General features: G+C 45.4%; 1 protein-coding gene across 18 annotated transcripts in view; it reads right to left on the reverse strand.

Moving 5' to 3' along the window:
* r3hdm1 (R3H domain containing 1) overlaps nucleotides 1-22,753 on the reverse strand; it is a 50,008-nt gene that overhangs the window by 20,572 nt on the left and 6,683 nt on the right. For 3 of the 18 annotated variants that reach the window (XM_015358347.2, XM_015358348.2, XM_069196254.1), the window contains 13 exons: nucleotides 10,468-10,647; nucleotides 7,850-8,059; nucleotides 5,937-5,978; nucleotides 5,361-5,450; nucleotides 3,814-3,946; nucleotides 3,648-3,726; nucleotides 2,799-2,858; nucleotides 2,567-2,707; nucleotides 2,076-2,184; nucleotides 1,886-1,993; nucleotides 1,457-1,494; nucleotides 1,301-1,354; nucleotides 895-1,121 (listed from right to left, as the gene is read on the reverse strand). In XM_015358347.2, coding sequence (XP_015213833.1) covers nucleotides 895-1,121; nucleotides 1,301-1,354; nucleotides 1,457-1,494; nucleotides 1,886-1,993; nucleotides 2,076-2,184; nucleotides 2,567-2,707; nucleotides 2,799-2,858; nucleotides 3,648-3,726; nucleotides 3,814-3,946; nucleotides 5,361-5,450; nucleotides 5,937-5,978; nucleotides 7,850-8,020 — 1,252 coding nt within the window. In that variant the 5' untranslated portion in view covers nucleotides 8,021-8,059; nucleotides 10,468-10,647. Of the gene's footprint in view, nucleotides 1-894; nucleotides 1,122-1,300; nucleotides 1,355-1,456; nucleotides 1,495-1,885; nucleotides 1,994-2,075; nucleotides 2,185-2,566; nucleotides 2,708-2,798; nucleotides 2,859-3,647; nucleotides 3,727-3,813; nucleotides 3,947-5,360; nucleotides 5,451-5,936; nucleotides 5,979-7,849; nucleotides 8,060-10,467; nucleotides 10,648-17,249; nucleotides 17,505-22,753 lie in introns of those variants that run through there. The other 15 variants (XM_015358349.2, XM_015358351.2, XM_069196253.1 and 12 more) reach the window with 13 other exon arrangements.

A 22,753-nucleotide genomic window follows, 5' to 3' on the forward strand; every position in this document is an offset into this window, starting at 1 on the left:
AACAGGCCTGAGGCTATATGATGTGAACAGATTCCCAAACTACGAAGAGGTGTGTCACTAACATGAAATGTTGATAAAGAAGAAAACTAATATATTGCTGTGGAAAAGTTCATAAAGCATTGCTTTTGTTAGTTTACAATTAATCTATAAAAGAGCAGTGCATTTTTTTTAACAGAGAAAAACGCCCACTTACGCCCACTTTGGACCATTATAACAGCCAATGAATTCAGACTTTTAACGTCCAGGAAAACGACAGCAGGAACGCCAAAAGAAAAAAAAACGAAGCAAAGACATGCAGCAGAGATTTTCTGTTAGCATCAGCAGCAGAGCAAAGATGAGGTTTAGTGTGCTGAAAGAAGAGGCGTCACGGGCACACAACACGGAACACACACCCCACCAAGGACAGCGCGCGCCAGGAGCCGCTCTCCGACGCGGGAAGCGAAGGCAAACCGTTTCATTACCAACTGGAAATGAAAGGCCCGGGAAGCAGTCCCTCGACGCGGGGACAACAATGGCAAAAAAAACAAAAAGAAAAGCAACAAAAAAGCCTCTTCCTGAAATAATGTAGGCAGATAAAAAGAGCGCTTGATGGGGCACTCTCCCTCCCCGCTGAGCCCGAGGAGAGCTCGTTCTTCCCGACTCGTCTGCCTCCATTAAGATCAGGAACAAACGCCGCACAGTGAAGCCCCGCAAAACTTCACAAACATTCACCGCAAAGCCTCTTTAACTTTTCTAGACAGCCGAGGCTACGGGTACTCTTTAAAACACTTAACGGCTGACAAGACTTTACTTACACGACAGTTACTTATACTCTTTAACGATCAATAAGAGCCATGCGTGCGGGCGGTTACACCTCACCGCGTCGCGTGCAAGCCCGCTCTCTCGCCCACTTGCCTGTCTTAGACAGCCTGCCCGTGCTCTTGCTGCTCCCTGAGCTGTCCCCCCTGATCAGGACAGAGATGCCACTGAAGCTGCTGGCCTTGGTCATGGCCGGCTTGTGGTTCCGGTTGGAGCTGTCCGAGTCCGTGCTGCTCCAGGGCCGGGGCTCCGTGCACCTGGGCTCGTTCTCCGAACTGCTCTGCCGGCTGCTGGCGGATCGTCCGGATGCATCTTTATTCACCCTGCGGCGGTTTTTATTTTAGAGAAACAAAACACGATTAACTCAGTCGTCCAGCACGCGCTCACATCAAGCCCCAGGAAGCATCAGGCCTGTCGGCAGGACAAAGAGATCTCCTGCAACAGCTGTGGCATGCAAAGCCATGCAACTCGCACGGGTCCAGTGAAACAAGAGACGAGGTACCTAAAGATCTGTCGTCTTTGCTGTGTACTATTTGAAGATTCATCTTCCTGTATTCTGTAGGCGGTTTGGGAAAAAAAAACAGGACACGGTTTTTAACAAGCAACATTCATGTGAACTGCATATACACCTACATGCAAATTCCACATCTGCACTAACCTTTTATCTGGGGGAAAGCTCTCTTGGGTGCACAAACCCTGTCAAAAAAAGAAACACATTTGACTGCAATGACATCCTGAACATGTTCAGAATTCAAACGAGGCACCTTAAGTGAGTTATTCACATCAAAAATGAATCGCTCAACTGTGTTTATAGCATTATGGACAAATTTACTGTTTCTTTAAGAAGGCTTTCCCTTGATTGAACACTTGTCTTTAGAAAATTGGCCTTTGGGGATTTTCAATGTATTAACCAACAGAATACACTGGTCCCAGCTTTGTTTTGCAGTAGTGCTTATGCATTCTTGGTTCCAGTGTGACATGGTCTTATTTCCCACTCTGAAGCAAGTTAGACAAATGCAACAGCCACAGTTGTGCTTTAAATCTGAGTCTGCTCATTTTAAGGTAAACTCGTGAAAACAAATCTCACATCTTTAAATATCCTCTCTCGTGCTCTCAGGTACTCCTCTTCTCGTTCTTCAATGGACTTGCTTCTTCTGTCTTCCTTCAGCCTGATTCGCATCTGAAAAAATAAAACCTTCATCAACATTAACTTAGTAAAACCATATGCCTCAGAACGAAACTGCAGGCCTTGACAAAACCGCTTGATCAGAACCTACCGAGCTGTCGTCTTTGTCCATGCTGGAGTTGTCTCTTTTGAGAATGTACCGTTTTTGGAAATCATCACCTTTGTCATCTTTAATGTGCTCAGAAAATTTTTGATCGGGTCTAAGAAGGAAAGGAGGTAGAAAATAAATTAGTGAACAGCAAACAAAAAGGCAATAATAAATAATAATTTAACAATAAATAAACATTCCTCTGCTTGTCAAGTGTACCATCTTTTCAATGCACAGATTCCTGAGCTTTTATATCTAAAATATGTGGTGAGAACTTAAATAACTGCACATCTTGCTGCTCTTTTATTTTATTCTTTCAAAAGCTGCCTACATAAAACAATGTTATTGTATTAAGGCACATGTTTTTGCTTCTACTGCAGGTTAGCTAATACTAATGATGGAAATTGGCAGCTTTTCATCAGCATAACTTGGATGAATTTTGCATGACTACAGTGAAGCAGGAGACTAATGCTCCACAGGGAGAAGATACTTACATTCTTGTATTGCTAGTTTTGTTAATAATTACAGATTTGCCGGTTTGATCAACGTTGTGATCTAATCCGAAGTACGCAGCTACTCTGTGCAACAGCATTCTGTGGTACGATGTCATGGGAGGGAATTTTCTTCGCTGAGATCTGAAAAATAACAGGAAACTAATTAATGGACTTGGGAAGTAGAATTACAGAAATAAATATGGAGATAGGCAGCACAAATGAATGAACTTACTCATTGTTACTAATAAAATCCAGGATATCCTGCTCCAGCTTCAGTAGCATCATCCTGTCTCTGGAAAAACACATGTAACACCTTAAGACCACCCGTGTCAAAAACAAGCCACCGGCTAACACGCTTCGTTGACTGGACTGACACTTTCGGTGCATTTCTCTTCGATCAGTTATCAATGCAGTTCCTTTTTTGGTGACATCCTTTTGGATTAAGGCTTGAGCTTGTGCAATATTTTTAGTGAAAACCTAAGAAACGGCTGTTAATTGCTGCCAAGTTCAATTTTGCGGCAGTCTCTCTAGTTGTTCGGTGACAGTGGCGCAATGGAGAACACTCCAGCTGAAGTCTTACTTGAAGTAACAGTTACTTACGCCTGGTTTCAACACAGCCATTCACACTATTGTCAAAGCACCAACAGACAAGACCATTTTTGCATCTGTCGTGTTAATTTGCTTTTATTGACTATCACAAGGGATCCGCACATGTTTTCTCAGGCATACGCTGCTCACTTGTTTTTAAAGCTCTGCTGCAAAACAACTTTTACTCCTTTCAAGTGTTACCAGACATCCCTACCGTGGGGAATACAGAGGGATTAATGATGGCTGATTACGGTTTCAAAGGCAGGCACAAAAGCAAGAAACAAACACTGGAAACAAAGGGGCCTAATTTTCATTTAAACCCAGCCGGGACACAATAGCTGTGGGCACACTTCAGAAGAAATCAAAAGACACGAAGCAGTGACATGCATCTGACATGCCTAAGATGTTTAAAACATGATCACACAGAGGACTTCCTTGTTACAAATTAACCGAGGGGGCAAATAACCAGAGAATATAGAGCAGAGACACAAACCTGGGGTTGTTTTTTAAAGTGTTTACTAAAAATTCGTGAAGATCAATGCCGGTAGAGTCTGTGTATTCCTGACTGGAATCTGAAAATAGCAGGAGAGCAAAAAATAAATCTTCCTCGCTGGTTTCACACTGAAGAAATGAAATACTGTCAAATGGCGTCTACAAACCTCTAGACAACATTTTTCTTGGAATTTTATCCGATTTGTCCAACTTGTCCACACTTTTCTCTTTGTCCTCTTCATCTTTATAGGGCAGCTCATCTTTATCAAAGGACTGGGTGAACTGTATCTGAATGTGTTCCTAAGGAAGAAACATTAACATCCCTGAGGTATCCGTTTAAAATCACACTTGGCAAATTCTGTAATAAAGCAAACTAAATCTGGGCCAAACTGGAAAAAAAAACCACTGGTACAGACCCAGCCAGCGAATTTGGTGAAGCTACGCACTTTCACCACCTTCACTTAGACATTGACTCATAGTTCTGGATATGAAAGGGGTTGTCATGGTTTATTACACAAACAAGATCTCCAGTCTTCCCAATGTCTAACCTTTACTTTCCATTCTTAATAAAGATTTATAAAAAATGCCAACCTACCTAATAACACTGCTAAGACTAAAGTATCGTGCAATTAATCTTGATGCAGATCTTCCCCTCTTCAATAAAACCCGACAAAAAACAACAAGGCCAGCAATTCTACAACGGTGAGGCTCTTTAACCTCCCTCAGTCGAGATCTCCTTTCCTGTTCCATGTTACAAAACCAACTGACTAGTGTCCAAGGAAGGAAGGAGGGAAGGAAGATTTATAACCACAGAACACCAATATAAATCAATGGATAGACTATGAAAAATTAAAATGGGGAAAAAAAACTACCAAAACCATGGTTTGGAACAGTGCTGAAGGAAACATTTGAGTAAAAAATGAGACGAAATCAACATGCTAGACCGGCACTTGCAGGAATGGGAAACTGGCTCCACACATTACCCGAGAAAACACTGAAAACGGGACATTTTAAATGCAATCTCTAATTTGTACATCATTAAGGCAGACTCCATGTTTGTCTGCCTGAAACGGGGCTGAGAGAAATGCTGACTGCTGAATCTGCCTCGGAGCAGTTTTGGATAAGAAACGTGTTCCCCAGAGAATACAGCAAGCTTAACTCCTAGTTCAAGGACACAAACAGAACGAAATTAGGCCAGTCTCTCGCTGTATGCACAGGCAGGGACACACACTTATTCTTTCAAATCAGGTTTTGACTGAAAACAAACTGTCTTTCTGTCTGTTAAGAACCGTTTCCTCAGTACTTACAGTACAAACAATATATTCTTTCCTCTAACTGCTATATCTATGAATGATCTACTCCAGAATTGATAATGTTTTGTACTTAAAAACCACAAAACTCAAAAACAAAAGACAGAACAAAAAAATGGGAATGTTCCAGGGAAATCTGTCATCCACATGTTGATTTTCCCTGAACATGAAAGAGAGATGCATGGTGTTCATGTATTTTCATGAATGTACGCACATGACAGAAATCTATAATGGTAAAAAAACAAAAACACAATTTTGACCAGCTCACATCACAACATTCCCAGCAGGGAAAAACGACTTTATGCTGCGCTGAAGGGGCTTTAGGTTATTTCTGGGGAAAATGCTGGTCCATCATGGACGAGACATGCCGAGGGGACTGCATGTTCCAGGACGGGTGTCTTTACCTGGAGTTCTCGTGGCAGTTCAGTTACTGGGGGAGGAGAAGGCTCTTCGCAAACAGCCAGGCTCCGCACTAACTTTAACTTCACGTTGGACTGGTGGAGAGCAGTGACCGTTAAAGAGAAATCAGACACAGAGACTGCAGGTACAGGGCACGGCACTACAGAACCCATCGCAGCACATCACTCTCACACAGACGCTCCGAGCATCAAGACCTACATTGGCGCGTTATAAAGGGTCAAACAGTTTGATGTGCCTCCCTGCAGCACCCGGAGGCCTTAATTGGGCTCAAGTGTTCTTTTTTTCCCCTTGAACTTCTAAAAATCCCGACTGCAGGGACCAAGGCACATAAAACAAACACTACGGAGACTACAAAAAGAGGCCACGACGGCCAAAATAAAGTTAAATTTTTAACTACAAACTCAAAAACATCAAGCAAGCACTAGGGGTTAAATTCTAAAACAGAACAAGTGATGCTAAAAAATGACCTTTTCACTACAGAAATTGTACGTTAATGGCAAGAAAATCACAAACTAATGCCAAGCAAAAATGTTTCTCAACATGCCACAACTGTACAATACCTTTGACCTTTTTCCTGCCTGTCCAGACGTTTGCAAGTGTCGCTGTATAGTAGGCAACAAGATAAAATAACACAATAAGACGTCTTGTGTCAGTTAAGCACTGCTCAAATGGTTTGAGATACTAAAAAAAAATATTCATACAGTACCACATAAACAGAGCTCAGTCAGTGAAACAGTATCTTAAGTTTTTCCAAAGCTCAGATAAAGGTATGTAAAGGCATTCAAAGCCATCTGTAATATTTCTGTAATTTGCAAAGCTGAAGTCAAGTTACAGAGTTACTGTTTTTTTACCAGTTAAAGGTTGTTCATAACAAACAACAAAGACTTCAGCATAATCTTGACCCACAATTATGGTAATAGTGCTTTTGTTGTTTTAACTGGAGGTCTAGGGCTCTAAAAACCATTTTCAAAAATGAGCGTTGGGTAATTTCAGCTGGGTAGCCTTCCTTGAAATTGAAGAGCCAATGGTCTTATTTGATGGCCATGCTTCACACACCACAAAATTGCCTTTGACTGGAATGGCTGTATCTGATCTGAGGAGTTTAAAAACGAGTTCAGTTCTGTTGCAAGAGACACTGCAGAACAGTGAAATATTTGGCGAAACATTAACAGCCAGTCCCAGTGTCCCAGTACTGCAGTATCAAAGCCACTGCCATCAGGTGCCTCTTTATAGCGCTGAGCACAGCAGAAGAGAAGAACAGAAGAAAGGTGGCAAATGAGAGGAGGCTCTCTGGAGGATTTGAGCCTGTTTGGTAGAAGGTAGTTAACTGATCCCAGGATCTCCATCCACCCAGCTGCTTCTTGAAAGAAGCCATAGTATTGCCTTCAACTACAGGGCTGGGAATAGCTTGTTCCCGAACCCCACAACCCTTTGGGTAAAGAAGTGCTCCACCTCTCGATTAATCTCAAGGCACTGCCACATGGTTTCCGCTCGTGGTGTTTATCGAGCATGAAACAGGGGCCGGCCTGCCTGCCTCCTGGCGGAGATCCAGTCTCGGGGCAGGCTGAAGGGCCCCACAGGGGCTCCCCACTTCACACACCTCCGTTCCCAGCCGCAGAGCACGAGGAGAGCGTGGGGGAGCGCGCGCGCGTGCGAGTTCTCTGTTTTTTAAAAAAAAAACCAGCTCACTGAAATAATCATATGCTTTTTGCCCAGGGCTATGAAAAACGAGCGATTCAACCGTTTAGGCCGGTTAAACGCTCACTGGTGCGCCGCAGCCCCGCGACGCTCGGCAATCACGGCCACAGAGCACCGCCACTCCTCCGCTGGCGCAGGAGAGCACGTGCAGCGGAGTCGAGTAAACAGGGGGACAAGCCCAGAGTCCCGCGCCCCCCCGCCCGCAGCGCCAGTGGCAGAGGGTCAGGCAGATGGCAGCGAAGATGCAGACCCACCCCCGGGTCACAGAGGCAGCGCTGGGATTATCCGGGCTTCAGCTCCTCAGGCTGCTTCTGCGCCGCGCCCTAGTTTCTCCAAACCCCCCTCTGGGCCTCGCACATCATCGTTCCCTGCTCTCACCTTCTGCACTGGGAACCAGGCGGAAGGTGGGCAGTAAGGGGGTCCAGCAGGCAGGGAGGTCACACCGGCGGTGCTGACGGCTGTGTGGGCGACTGGGCATCAAGCTGGCCATGCCCCATTCCCACTACCACCGATCGGAGAGATTTCCAAGCGTTCTGCATCAAGCCAGTGCTGAACGCCTATTCACCTAGAGGGCAGCATCTACATTTGTTTTTTACCTCTGTTCCCTATTACTTTTGGCTGAAGGGAAATGAGGATCTTCCCCGCCCCCAACACCCTGCTGATGGATTCCAACAGATTGTGTATCGAGTGGTACTCAAGAGGAGGCTGGGATTGTTTACTGAGTTTCTCCCACATAATGTCACTGTTAACACAAAGAGGATTTGTCACAATTTACCTGTGATTCGTTTTTGTTGTCACAACAGCTTTCATCTTTCTCCGGCTCGATTTGTTCCTGGCTTTCTGATTTTGTCAGGCTGTCTCCTAGTGTTGAGTCATTTTCTTCTACCTCTGAGCCTCTGATTGTTTCAGTCGTCTCCTTTACAGTAACAGTATCAGACATCCTCATTAGAGAAGGTTACTTGGAGCTTCTACCAAAACGTGGAACCTGCAAGAGAGACAAACGTCTGTTTTTTATCAAACTTACTTTTTCTCCCAGAAACAGATCTATATTTGGGGTTGGGGTAGATAATGATCTCAAAACAAAAGACGACCATGTGAGGCTGATCATACAGATAGCACACTCTTATTTTTAAATCCATATTAAAAAAACAAATGCAATCTAGGACATCTTCCTATATTCTGTTAACGTATTTCTGGGAACAATTCACCAAATAGGAGAGAAATTCAAAGGTTATTTGAATCAGTCACATACAATTAATTTAATGTAGACAGAGATGCCAAGTATCAGCATAAATAGCTAACATCAAAACTGCAGAAACAAACACCAGGAAAGTGAAGTATTGTTTGGGAAAAAAAAAACTCTTAAAATGTCAATTACCGAGACACTGCACTTCTAAAATGTCTACGGAAACCATCTGCCCAAAATGATAATCTGCACACGCAGCACAACAACGGTTTCTGGACAATTGAATATCATCTCCTTGACAGTGCACTGGGTCTACATTTAATTCCACCCATCCTTCAGAGTAAATTTTGCCTTCCATTTATTCCAGCAGCTCACTGACAACAGGCAGCCTGACGGTGGTGATGCATTATTAAAGCTAGATTTCCTCCCAGGTGGCTTAAGCCTTAAAACAACCCGTCTCTCTTCAAGATCAGTGAAGAAACATTTATATCTTCTATTAGAACCACTTGCTGTATTTTCGCAGTTTAATATTGGTTAATATTTGAGGACAAAATCCAAAATCTTTGGAATCTTTGATTTGTTCCGCTGCTCTAGAGGTCCAGTACAGCTCCATCTCTTGGATGGAACTTGTGCTCTTCACCGGATGCACCATCACCAGAGTTCTTTGCTAAGCCAACAAGGAAGGAAATGGGTCGTGACTGTAACACTAGTTCCTCACTAAGGAACAAGTGTTCCTTAGTGGGCTAAGGGAGGGCTAAGAAACTATCGCATTAACACTTTATATAACAGCACAAATGTTTCACAATTCTAATCACTATGCTCCACATACAACTGCTAGGTCACAAACAGAGAAACCACAAAACTGCAACTAAAGCTCGCAGTTGGTCAAGATCAGTCTTGACCACGGCATGCCAGTCACTAATCTTCACTGGAGCAAGTGGGGCTGTGCAGGTGACAGCTGCCCTCACCTCTAAGACAGCACCTCAGCTTTGTTCTTTTGGCAGAAGAATGTCTGGAGGTTGGCACAGGTTCAGCCTGTCCGCTCGAAAAAGGTCCATATTACTAACAATGTCCTAATCGTATTTCGCTGATGATGGTTCCATGAGGGTTCCATCCACAAAAAGACTGGGTGGCGTTGTTGGCCAATCATGGAGTGCTGGCTGCCCTAAATGCTGTACACACATATGTGCGAAGTTTCTAAATTGATAGCATCAAGAGTGAGTGAGACAGGAGGCTGAGAAAAGCAAATGAAAGCAAAAGAATAAGCCAGCACTGACAGATACTGCATCAGACATTACAAACTGGGACCCGGAGCCGTTCTGCAGATTTAGGAGCATTATCAACAGTTTGCGCTGTTGGAGTGATGATCATGATTCACTTAACTGCAAAACTAACCTCACTTTTTTATTACTGCTCTCACTATCAAGATCACAGCAGTGGTAATAAGAACTAAATAATTTCAGCATTTTCCTCTCGAGTTTCTCGTATACCATCTGTTAAAGTGAGCAAAGGTTTTTTATATTTTGGTAACAATGGCATGTAACAGGAAAATGGTGGTGAAAAGCAGTTGAAAACACGTCGGTATACTCTACTGGAATATTATAAGTAATACGAGGATGACCTTGTCTTTAAAAATACATTGAGCTCTTTACAACACAAGAAATTAAGCTTTTATTCGCACATTAAGCGCATTAGCCAGCTAATTTACGGCAGTTTAGAGGACCTGTTATTCTTGACAGTCTCAAGCCTTTCAAGCATGAGCAATTCCAGACTGTTTACCGAACTCTCGGGCGTTCTCTCTGAGCAAACAGCATCAAGGTAGAAAAGAAATAAAGTGTAAATAAGAATGTCTGAATCTAGCAGGAAACAGAAGAACTTTTGCATTGGTTTAGTTTCAACTGCTGATGGGGACTGAGGTTTTCTGGAAAAAGATCCTCTGGAAAAAAAAAAGTTCTTTTTAAGTCAGCCTGACCTAGAATATGAAGTTGGACATGTAATCCATCTTACAGGTAAAGCATGTACTGTATGTGATGGATCAGCACACTGAATTTCAGCCTTTCAATGTTTTGTTAGCGCCTATATTTGCAGCACCTCAAAACTTTTCACAGGTAGAAGCCCGTTAAAATGTCTGTCTCCGGCAGCGACTTGTGTTTGTCGTTACAAGGCCCGTGGTCCCAGCCGGCCCCCGAGCGGCGCGAGCTCTTTACCCGACACGCCTGCCCGTGCGCGCCCGGCGCTGTCCCCCTCGAGGCTGCTGACCAGGTCGTCCGTTGCGCTGAGCCTGCTGGAAGCCCTGAGGGAGAGTCCCATGTCCCTGTCACCAGCGCGGGGTCCAGGTCTGCGCGGAGCCGCCCTCCGAGAAGCCGACCATTCCCCTCAGAAGCCTGCTGGAGGAGAGAGAGCGGCGCTCAGCTCGGGCAGCCGCCACCCCACAGCGCCGCGCGCAGGGAGACGCGTTGCCACGGAAAAAACACCACGTGCGCCATTAAGCAACTCGCCGTTAATTAGAGAGGCACCGGATCTCAGACGGTAAGGGATTCGCAGCTCGTGAGGAATGAAGCCACAGCAAGGGTACAGACAGTAGCTCTTGGAAAAGAAAGACCGAGATCTGCCCGTACACATCCAACGGAAGCACCTTCTAGCGCAGAACATACCGAAGTGACCTGATGTTGTATTACTGTAGGTCAGACAAGAACAACCCCTGTACTCTGCACAGGCAGGTCAAGAGCCTGTTCAAGTTCCTCACAAAACCCTGAAAAGGCACGCTTTCTGGAATTCAGCGCAGTGTTTCATCACAGGGAGCGATCTGCATGGAAACCACAGAAAGAGCATTCACGCTGCTGCAGGCCAAAGCCTCTCTTCACACACACCTCAACGGTAATAACATACACAACTAGTAGGAGGAAGGAGAGCCGTGCACTGAAAATTACTCCTCTCGTAGTACGCCTGATTAAAGCAAACTGAAAGGGGATGTAGTAGAATTCGGGTCAAAATGTTAAATGTGTCTGGTGCTCTCCGTCTGATGTCAAGCGGAGTTCGGTTGACTTGGCCAGACCATTGGGAGAGCCAACACTGCGTCTCTGGTCAAGGCTGGCCTGGCAGAGGCTGGACCCTGCTCTCACCCCTCCAGGCTGGACCACTGCACATGACACTGAACACGTGTAGGTAAGACAATAAGACAAATCTAGCTTCTTCAACAGTGGCTGTATAGTCAGCACTGAAATACTTTGCATTATAGCATTTGTAAAACAATTTGTAAAACAATGAAAAAAAAACATATACTATTTCTCATATAGTATTTTTTTACTTACAGGAAAATCAGAATTTTACAATTTTAAGAAAAATCCCAATGTAATCTAATTGCGAACGTACTCAAAACATTGAGGCTTAATGCTCTCTTTTGTAGATACCGCAGTCTTCAAGAATCATAAAACAAACCGTAGTGTGGAGACGGAAGAAGAAAATATACACATCAGCATACAGAACACATCTTATTACCTCAGGAGGATCATAACGGCCGTGAAGTGATTAACGATTCTCACTTTACTGGAATGTGGCTAATTCCAGTCCTCGGGGTCCAGAGGTCTTCATTCCGACGCCAAATTTAATTGCAAAGCTGAACTAATTACGTGGAAAAGAAAACTCGCATCACCTGTTTTTCAGAGGGAGCTGTAAGCGCTAATGAAAGGTACCTGTGAAGCCTACAGGACCCCCAGGACTGAAACAGAAAACCACCCTGTCACGCCGGCTGCAGGAAAGAGAGTGGGAAGGTGGCCGTGCGGTTCACCGAGGGGGGGTCTGCTCCTGGCGGCTCTGCGCGGCGGAGGAGCGCCAACCAGGGGCTCCAGGCAGATGCTAACGCGTGTCTCGGCCGCCGCTCCTGGGTATACATAGGCGTTAGACCTGTACACACGGGCGGCAGCAGGATGCTCAAACCCAGGTGTGGCGCTGTCGTCGTGCCCCTGAACAAGGGCCGTCACTCTCACCTCCCCAGGTTAAAGGGGACAAACGTAAGAAGCTCTGGAAGAAAGTGCCAGTCCAATAAACTAATAACGAGGTCCCTCCGTGCGAGATTGAGATTTTAAAAAGTGTATTCTCCCAAAAGATTTTCATTTTACCAAGTTACACCAAATCTTATATTCAATTAACCACAGAAAAAACGTTTAATACAAAGAATAAATACGCTTCCTTGCGACGTACTCTTATTTCATAAAAAAACGGAGAGCAGAGAACCAGCCAGAGCTAAAGCAGGTCTGCCGATTATTCTCCTGAACACTCAACATCTAGCACGTTTGGAGACTTGATCAAAACTGCGTTTCAGGAATTCGAAGGGCAGATCGTTTTACCCCCCCTCTCCTGCTGCAAGATACCAAAACGCAGAGCAACGCAACCCACGCGCAGCAGCACCCCCACTTCGAAACGTGACCTCTCCTCCGAACGCCCCCTCACCCAACAGAACAAAGATGGTGCGCACGGCACAGGTTTGGCCACCCCAACAACGAGGGATCCCCGACGCCGAGGCCCAGGGGAGCGAGCTCCTGTAGTCGCAGCCGAACTCCACGCCAACGCCAACAGCAGCTGTGCGCCGCGATCCCGCTAACCCCACCGCGGGGCCCAAAGGCTCTGTCGCAGATATGCAAATTGAACCTGGTTTATTTGAGATTGCTGCAGCCACCTGGTCTGGATTAAAGACGATTCAGTTTTGCTTTACAGAGTTTTTAGTGTGCTGGGGGCTTCATACCCTGATGCTAACGACACCTAATTCATAGGAAATGAAGGATAAAGGCTTAACACTCCCTGCCAAGATGGATTTGTTTTCTCCCTCCCATGCCCTGCAGTAGACCAGGTATTCATATGCCTCTACGAAGCTCCAATGCATTTCTGGAGTGATTGTGCCCTCAGCCTAACAAGGTAAATAAGGAATCCAGGGGGGACATCATTATTGAACAAAAGAAACAAATGTAATTGGTGCCTTGCGTTTTCCCGGGGTATTTTATGAAGCGAGGCACTGGAAATAAAAAAAGAAAAAGGTTTAACTACAGCAGGAACAGCTGTTAGCGTAGCCGAGTGCTTTAAAACTGATGTTTAAAGTTAATTGGGAAGCTAAATGCAGAATTCTCCAAGATGCCCACTTTAAAATAAATAAATTGAGAAGAATTTCTGCAATGTAGGCAGCCCTTCAGTACTGTTTCGGCAGTGAATGCATGAGCAAGATGAAAAAGAAAGGCATGCAGGCTGATGGTGTAAACTGACTGCGAAGCCATGGCAGAGCCACCCAGCCATGGGGACCAGCGAGCCTCCCCGACGCCCACACATTCAAAAGCACCTTTCTGTGAACCGCTGGCCCTGGGGGTAGAAGAGCACACTCTCCAACAGGTTAAAATCACGTATCAAAACCACAAAAGAACACAAAAAACAAAACTCATTGACATGGGCAGAGACGTCTAGCACGCAAGTCCAAAATTCATTCAGCTTCTTATATTCGCGCAGTAACAATCAACCAAAGTGTGATATTTTTGGACCGTATAGTGTTCCACCTTACGGCTAATATTCCTTGTTTAGATAGTGTAAATCCAAAGGACGGAACGGCAAAAGTGGTCCTGACTGTCACTGGGCTTTGCTAAATAAAAATGTCCGCAAACAGAACATAATCTCGCGAATTTGTGTTTCTGCAAAACCCACATCTGAATTAATAAGAGCCCCCCCACAACCTTTAATCGCAATTACCTGTCTGGAAGAGCAGCCTGTTTTCTTCACCAAAAGACAGCACACGTTATCTTAAAGACAACCAAGGGGTTTGATATGAATCTGAGCATCACGATACTTCAGGCAGTCAAAACAATCACATGGATTACAGCAGGACAACTCTTAGCAGGTTAAGTACATCTTCTTGGTTGGTTGTGCACGATCTTTAAAAATGAAAAAACAAGGCTAGCACTTCCTATGTGCTGGTATTCAACAGCTCTGTGACCGATTGCGTCAATACTTACAAATGTGTTGTTTTCACAACACAGCACCTGAAAATATTATAAAAATATCTGCTTTCACCAGGAAAAGAAAAATAACTTTGCTCTGCCAATCCGACAGCTTCCTACTGTCTTTGCAGAGGTAGCACATTAGAACAAAGAGCAAAAGAAAAGCTCAGTCTCTCTCTGTTAACACAGACACATCGTGCAATGCAGGGTTCTAAAGATTCTTCCATCTCAGTGTAGCGGAAATTAAAAATTAAATTAAAAAAGGACATAAAAAACTGAATTTGAATAGGTTTTCTGCTACAAGGAGCACACTGTATTTTGAATTCTACTGTAGCATGTAGGCTGTGGATGAACTGGAGCACTGATGAATGTGCTATGCATCAGAACACCAGAGACGCCTTTACTAAAGGAATGAAACTTCTCAGTGTACCTGAAATGTGAAAGAAAAAAGGAATAAAAATAGCTCCCAATGAACAAACCACCTACGTGGTCAGACCATCTGTTTTATTGGAAAACAAAGGAGTCACAAGATCCTAATTAATATCAACCCTATCGGCATCGTCTGGGACATTATTTGAGAGCTCATTCTGCAGACACCCTGCTGAAAGAAGACTGAATGCCCATTAAAAACTGCAAGATGGACCAACGTGTTTCATGTAGTGTTTGTTCACAAGAGAGCATTTCAATTATAAAAAAACACTGTAAACTGCTTCTTCAGCTCTCCTTACAAAAGAAATGAAAATATGAAGTCCAGAATAATTAGTCCAAACATCCTGTAAGGGATTATTCTAGTTTACAGTCTAGCTTGATTTGGTAAAAGAATACTGTGTACATTTTTTTTGTCTTTTAAAACCTGCGTGATGCCATTTCCATCGCCCTTGGAGACGCTGAGAACTGCACAGTCTCGGAAAAAGTAATGGTCAGACCACATCAGCACAGCCTCCTTAGAAAAACGGCTTTGCTTTTTTAAAATCTGATCTTTTTGTACTAAATTGCTCACAGAGGGTGTGTTGGCTAACAGAATAATAGAAAAGAAAAGGTTTCGTTACTCCCGACATCGTCAGGTTGATATATCTTAGACATCTCATTTAGAATACTCAGGAAAAAAGATAACACAAATGTAATGCTAACAGATTTTGTGAATATCATCTAATTAAAATCTAAATGAATTACACAAAGAAACACAAAGAAAGACGTGTTCTTTTACTTCATGCATAAAAATTTAATTTGTCTTGAGGTTTTAGGAAAAGGAATTTAGCATTCATCAGGCAGTCTTAGTCAATTTGACAGATAACATGTTAAATACTCTTTTACCTCCATTATACAGACCAAAAAAGGAAACACTGAAAATTCTATCTCCAGTCTAAATTAATTTAGAAATCCCTAATTTAAAAGAAAAATTTGAACCTGCAAAAATGGTTGACATTTCTCTCAATTCAGTTTATTGGTTTTAACATGGCTTAGCGTTCTTTCTGTACTACATCAATTTTAGACTTTCTGGAAAAAAAATAATTTCCATCCTTGATATATAACCAAATAAAAAAAGCTTAACTGCCGTAAATCTGGATTCCACAAATGCAGGCACACTCAAGATTTCAAGTGACTGTGCCTAGTTGGTTTTGAATTTGCTCTTCCTTGTCTTTTCACAATATTGACCATCGCTGAACATCGACAACTTTTAATGGTCCTTGGTCTGCGTGCAATACTGCTTTCACACGTTCACCAAGGTCATTCTAGAGCTCAGTTGCCCCCCGCCACAGGCCAAAGAGACCTGGGACAGCCCATCACCGTGCTGGATGAAACCAACTCTCCATCTCTCGCATTTCAGCAAATTTCCAATCTGACAAAGACCCCATATCGGATACAGATTAGCCTTGCCAGTATTTTGGGTTCAACGCTACGAACGTCAAAAGAACCCCAATATGCATTTCTGCACTTCCCTTGGCAACAGAAGACTGCTGAAGGACACCACCCCATAAGCCCCAATATAACCTTGTCCCACTTTTCTGTACTTCGCTGCCCTATATGGCTGAATTACTTTAACACAGCCCAGAACAAATGGAAGCGATCCAATGGGCTCGTTTTCTGAGAATATGCCGACATTTAGTGCTTCCATCCTGCATTTTCAAATATCCGACTGCGCAATAAATTCCTAATAAATAATACTGCTATGTTGAGAAACAGAAATATGTCCTGTACAGTGTACAGTCTAAGATATGCAGTATGTAAAACAAATCTGTCAGTCCAGGTCATAAAACAATACCTTGAAGAACTTAAAATAGAAGCACAAGTGCAAGCTGCAGCAGTGAGAATAAAGATTAGAACACAATGCCAGAACTGGAGCAGTTTCTCAGCAATAATTAACATAAGCGAGGACAGCTGTGTTGTTCGCATAAAAAAAAGATCATACTCATTACTGCGGGCTATATACCTGTTTCCAACACACTACCTGGGACGTTCTGGTGTTTCAAAGGGACTTTTTGTAAAGCCAATTTGACGTAATTAGACTGTTCTCTGACTTGCGTTCAGCAGTGGTTGTTTTAGAGAGCGAAACAGAATGTAAAATGTCATTTTGCTACAGAACTACCTTGCATCGGAGTAGTCTCAAGCTGTGAATCTACAAAATTGGAACAAAAGGTAAATCCTTTTTTTTTTTGACAGTGAAAAGCCTGTCTTTTCACTGGACATGTCCTGCCTTCTTGGCTGGGAACTTAAAAGCATGTCGATGCAGGAAGGGAAATCATCTCAGTCGAATGACTGGACCTGAACACAAACGGCTCCGGTGCTTAAATCTGGGCACAGATAACGCACATACAAGCCAAGACATTTGTTTTTGCAGAAAACTACACTATGCAAAAACAGAAGACTGTTTAAAATCTGTTCTAAATTACAAAACAATCCAGCTCAATAATACCATTTTCTGTTCTGTTCTGCTTGGATTGCCCAGGATCACACTGAATTCCTACCAAACTTACTGAATATAAAGAAAAATCCCTTTCACAGAGCTGACATACCTGCAACATAGTAGCTTGCCGATTCATTATCTCCATTGATTAAAGGTTTAGTTTCCATAGTATCTAAGGCAGCATTTGCTCTTCAGGTTGCTCCTCTTGCAGGCTGCTTGCCTGAGCACAGCGCTCAGTGTTTCACTTGTCTGAATCTACCTGCTAAAGCTGATCATTAAGGCACTTGCCGTAGCCTCGGAGACAACGCAAATCAACAGCTGTATGGTGTGATGTCAGCGGCTGCTCAGCCACTCATAGCTCCCAGGAATTACAACGCATCATGGGCTAAATTGAGCTCTTCATTAGCAATTCAGCAGCCAGTGATGCAAAGGGCCTCAGAATCTGGGAATGTTTTAGGAAGTGTCAGTGTCTGCCAGAGCTGCACAGTTCTCTTTCCACAACTCCTGAGACGTGACAGCCAGCAGGAAAAACAGTAACGACCCCTCTAGACCCCGCCAGAACGCACAGGGAATGTTCTGGGAACGCATCACGGGAGGTGGCCTGCAGAGGGGAGGGTTCGAACAGTGGTGGTGCGCACAAGGCAAAAGCCAGCCGTCACCCTGACACAAACGTACCGCTGCTCTTGGTCTTTGTTGCCACAAATAAGGCAGGCATTTTCACAAAGACAGGAAGGCGACAGATGAGTCACCTGTTCGGTTTTCACAGAAAAGGGAGGAAAAACAAAAGAAGTTCAGCTCTTTTTCAAAGTTGCACCCCGAATGCTTTCAAGTGTTGTCAGGCCCAGATGAGAGCAGGTGAGCTGCAAAACTGTAAGCTCTGTCTGTGCTAAGGCAGCGACGCCGTTACACTGATGAGAGAGAAGAAAGGTTTAGCTTTGTCTTTCTGGGCTTCTTTTCACCCCGAATGCCATGGCAGCGCAGATGTAGCCATGGCAGTGCTGTAAATGAGAAGAAATCCACCCCAAGGCATTTCTTCAAGCAGTATTTCATGATTAGCACTTAGGTCCTTGAACCTGCACAGCATTCACCTTCCTCTGGAAATAATAACCTGAATATTTCCTCCAGTTCCCTCAGGAGAACATCGACACTGACAAAATAGAACTATGGCTTCTTTCTGGCCCTTTTTATTAATGGATCTCACATTTTAAATTAAATCCTACTCTCGTCATTTTTCTTCAATTCTAAAAATAGCTCTGGTGGGGAATGCAGTGGCCATTGAAGATAAGCCTGGACGGGGCATGAGCGACGAGGCTCTTCTCCACAGAGGAGACGTGGCGGCCCGGGCGGGACTCTCCGCTAACTGGCGACAGCCCGAGCCCCGCCGAGACACGGGGTGCTTTCAGCGCGGCCGGCCGGGGCGTCGATGCCACACGGGGGGGGGGGGGCGGGGGCAGCGAGCGCTCACAGAGCACCAGCTGATCCCCGCATGACCGCAGCTCCCTCGTTAGCGCCCCCCCGAGGACGAGGGGGTCTGGCGCTCGACGACCCTGCCACTAACGCCACAGCTCTCGCCACACGAGCGCGCCCGTCGGGGACTGCGGCACAACGACCGATACATAAACACCCACGGGGGAAAAACACATCCTGAAATGAAAGGCTCAATTATTGGGGGGGGGGGATTTCAGGCTGACTTTCTGGTAGCCCCGCACTCCAGGGTGCACAACAGCCTCCTAGCGGTAATGGCTTTGGAGACAGAAGTGCAGAAACCACTCCAGACGTGAATAATGATGTTCTGGTGAGAAAGGTCACAACAGGAGCCGGGATGAAATATCGTACTAAGACGCTTAATGCTGCCGTGCTTCTCTGAAACTTCCCTTGTTCTCTCCGCTGCTTCTGAATAGACTACGTCTACGGTGGCTAAACAAAGAAGCGTTATCGTTAAACATCCACAACGGCTTAAAAGAGCCTAGAAAGCCCTCAGCACCCTAACAAAGTCATCTCTTCTCATCTACGCAGCTGCCCCCTTTTACAGCCGATTTTGTGTGCATCAACATTTTCCTTTGAGTATCGCCAATTAAAACCTGGCGTTCGGCGCGCTACGTTCGGAGTGCGGCAGCAATCAGCCCAAAATCAAATCAAAAGAATGGCACTCTGCTGCACAACTTAAAGACGCCAGCCGCTAAATACGACTTTACAGGCTGGCCCCGAGCAAGTGAGGGAGCGCAGTGTGGGTGTAATTAGGCTAAACCCGTGCAGTAATTTCGACATCCTCTTAAGCTATTGACACTAACGCTGATATTTCCACAACAATTCCATAAAACAATCCCTTTCGATGGAAAGGCTTAATTAAAAATCAGGGGGAATGATGCTTCCAAAATTTCCCTTGCTACCTCTAAACACCTCCAATATACAACAGACAGCAAACAGCTTTATTGCACCAAAGGGTCCGTGGGATTGTTCTAATATAGAGCTTCTTTAACAGGAAAGCAACCATGTGTGGGGTTTTCATATATTACCATTATTATTATTCGGGGGGTAATATATACACCTGGGCTCCCTGTGCGCTGCCCACGGTACCCTTGTCTGCCTCATGATAGCGCTGGCTGGATGTGCGCAATAAATCTCACTGAACAGAGAGAGCGGAGACGCTGTGGCTCTTCTGGCAGGCCGGGTCACAGCCTGCGATGACGCCTCATCAGCTATTCACTGCCTTCTCCCACGTGGCCGTGCTGCTCCTGGCTTGATCAGATGATAAATCCCACCTCCGGAGGAGTCGGGGCGCAGCGCTATCAGGTGAAGAGAGCTGAGTGATCTCGCTCATAAAAACCCTGAACTGCTGATCTGCCATGTTCAGGCTGGGGGCTTACTGTATTTCAATATTAATCAACTCTAACACCACACTCCACCTCACAGGACTTTGTGGTCCACTTAAGGATTTAGCAGGAGTTATCATCTTCCCCAACGACGAGGCTCAACATAAAGATGCCAGAATGACTAACGGCAGAACACAAAATCCTGCAGACTCTAAGTGCTGCACTGTTGACGGCACAGCTCACACAATAAAGAATAATTTCATGCGGAGACCAGCTCCGACTCGGCTGTCGGAATCCTCTGGAAGGGGGCAGGGGGAATGGTTCTTATTTTTTGCGCACTCTGGTGGGCATGAACTCTCGATAAGCCTGCGAGGTGCGGAGAGAGTCCGTCGCTCCGTATGAAACAGCAGGTCGAAAATGCCAGGAGCACACTTTGCCTTACACAACGCTGTGAGAGAAGTGGGCTAATCGTTTCCCATTCCTACAAGACCCAGTTAATTCGTATATTAAAGTATTATCTTTGCTTCTGGGATTCATTATGTTATAAGAAGAGCCTCTTCCCCCTAACGCGCAGCCCTCTCTCTCCATCCACATGCTGGAAGAACAAAAAAACTCAGGAAGATCAGCATTTTTATTTTTGGTCTTTCCGAGATTTTAAAGAGACCTGAATGTTAACAGTCACACTCGATAATAATGCCACAGCACCGAGGCAAGGTAGTTAAGCTGACTGTGGGCAGATTTCTCTCCCCTCGTCCTTAAAAATTCCAACTAAATCCTGGTCAGTAACAAACGGCAGAACATTTATAAAAAAAACCCAGAACAAACTCATTCCTAAGCGATCCGCCCAGTCATTTGCATCACAAAGAAGCCATGAGAGCAAGGCATCCTAATTAAGCCTCACAATGCAATTTGCTCTCTGAAAGTGACAAATACGTTTATGTACATTTTCCCAGAGGACTTCCAAGTGCTGCATAGCCCAGAAAAAAAACCACACACATACAAAAATAATGAGGTCCCTTGGCGGAACGGAACGTACTACTGTCTGTCCGTTTCTGAAGGACCCATCTCGGAGTCCCTGTGCCTCCAGGAGTACTCCTGTCTCATTATAAGGCTCTGGGTTACACAGAGGTTGCAGGTCTGTGTGACTCTCACAGCAGCACGGCTGTGTGTGTCGGGTGGGACAGCCCGACCCGAGGGGGGGTCACCCCAGAGTGCAAGGACAGCGGCACAGACCTCACCCCACCCACACCGAACCCCCAGCCACCGGTTCCGACAGGCCAGCGTTACCGGACTCATTCCCGCGAAGGTGAGCCGCTGCCACCCAACGGGTCCACACCGCCTGCGCGGGGAGGCGGAGCGCCGTGGCTTCTGGCTCGGGGTGTTGACACGCCCTGCAGAGAGGCAGAGGCAGAGCAGTAAAGGGAGCACCCCTGTGAAGTCGGGGGGGGGGGGGCACCCTTGTGAAGTCGGGCCAGGGCTGCGGCGCGGAGGTTCGGGACTGCAGGAGCGGCACCGGCCGCGGTGTCGGCTCAGCTCAGCTCGACTCTCCTCCAGCGCCTCGCACGCCGGCGACAGTCCGCGCCCGCCTTCGGCTCGTTACAGGAAAACAGCCTGGTTCCTTAGCAACTGCTTTTTCCAACAAAGTATGGATAACTCTAAACACAGGCCAGCACTGCGCAAAAAACTGAGAAATTACTTGGGCAGAAAAAAAACATCGGAAAAGAACAGGTCCCAAACTTTTCTCCCAAGAAGCATTCTTAGCAGTCGGATTAATGTCATGTCACACACACAGAACATACTGACGAGCTTGCCACTGTTCCAGCTCCTTCGAAAGAAAAAGGAAAAGGAAGGTCTCACAGATACAGGATAAATTCTATTTCTTTATGGGATTTTGCTAGTTGGATGTACTTGTTTTACAGGTACTGCTCAAAGCCCGATGCAAAAACTAGCAATTTCGCAGACATGCAAACTGCAGAGACAATCTACTTGTACGTCTGCATGCTTATCGGAGAAAACTACATTCCCTTTGATTCGCAGAAAGAAAAAACGCTGACACCCCGTCAGTGTGCGTCACACTGGGAGCCTCCTGCGGTCTCTGCCACATGAGCTCTAGGGAGCCCAGAGTGAGAGCCCAGAGTGAGAGCCCAGAGTGAGAGCCCAGAGTGAGAGCCCAGAGCGCCATGGGATCTTTCAGCCATTGGCCACCCAGCTGTCAACACCCAGGCTTCAAACTCTCCCCTGCCTCACCTGAGGACCCTCACCTGCAGGCTGGGGTCTGGGAGATTCCGGCCCAGAGGCGCGAGCGCTACCGGCAGGTACACTGGCACCACTTACAGCAGCGAGCCGGTTTTCCCCGCACAGCGGCCTTCCCAGTACTAAGCGGGCCCAGCTTTGCTCCGCCTCTGCGGCACCGCTGCTGTAGCCCAAGTTAACACTGCCCACGCACAAGGCACAGTCTGACACCTCGTCCACCAGGTACTGCACACTGCGCCTGGGAGATTCACATCAGATCACAGATTTGAACAGTTTTACATATTCAGACAAATTCAACACATGGGCGTGATATTTACACGGGAAATTGCAGTCCCGATTTCTCAAACCTGTTATTATTATTACGTCATTCAATTATTCACTCTCGGTGACGAAATAAATTCATTGATGGTATTGTAAAACGGTACAGATTCCCAATTAAACACAAAATTGTGAACTTTGTGAGAGCGCTATATGGTTGCAGTATTGTCACAAACCCCTGGTCTCACCACAGGCGAGAGTGAGAGTTTGTGAAGCGGCCCTTCCTGCT

The sequence above is a fragment of the Lepisosteus oculatus genome, chromosome 12 (genome assembly GCF_040954835.1).
Source record: "Lepisosteus oculatus isolate fLepOcu1 chromosome 12, fLepOcu1.hap2, whole genome shotgun sequence".
Classification (NCBI taxonomy): Eukaryota; Metazoa; Chordata; class Actinopteri; order Semionotiformes; family Lepisosteidae; genus Lepisosteus; species Lepisosteus oculatus.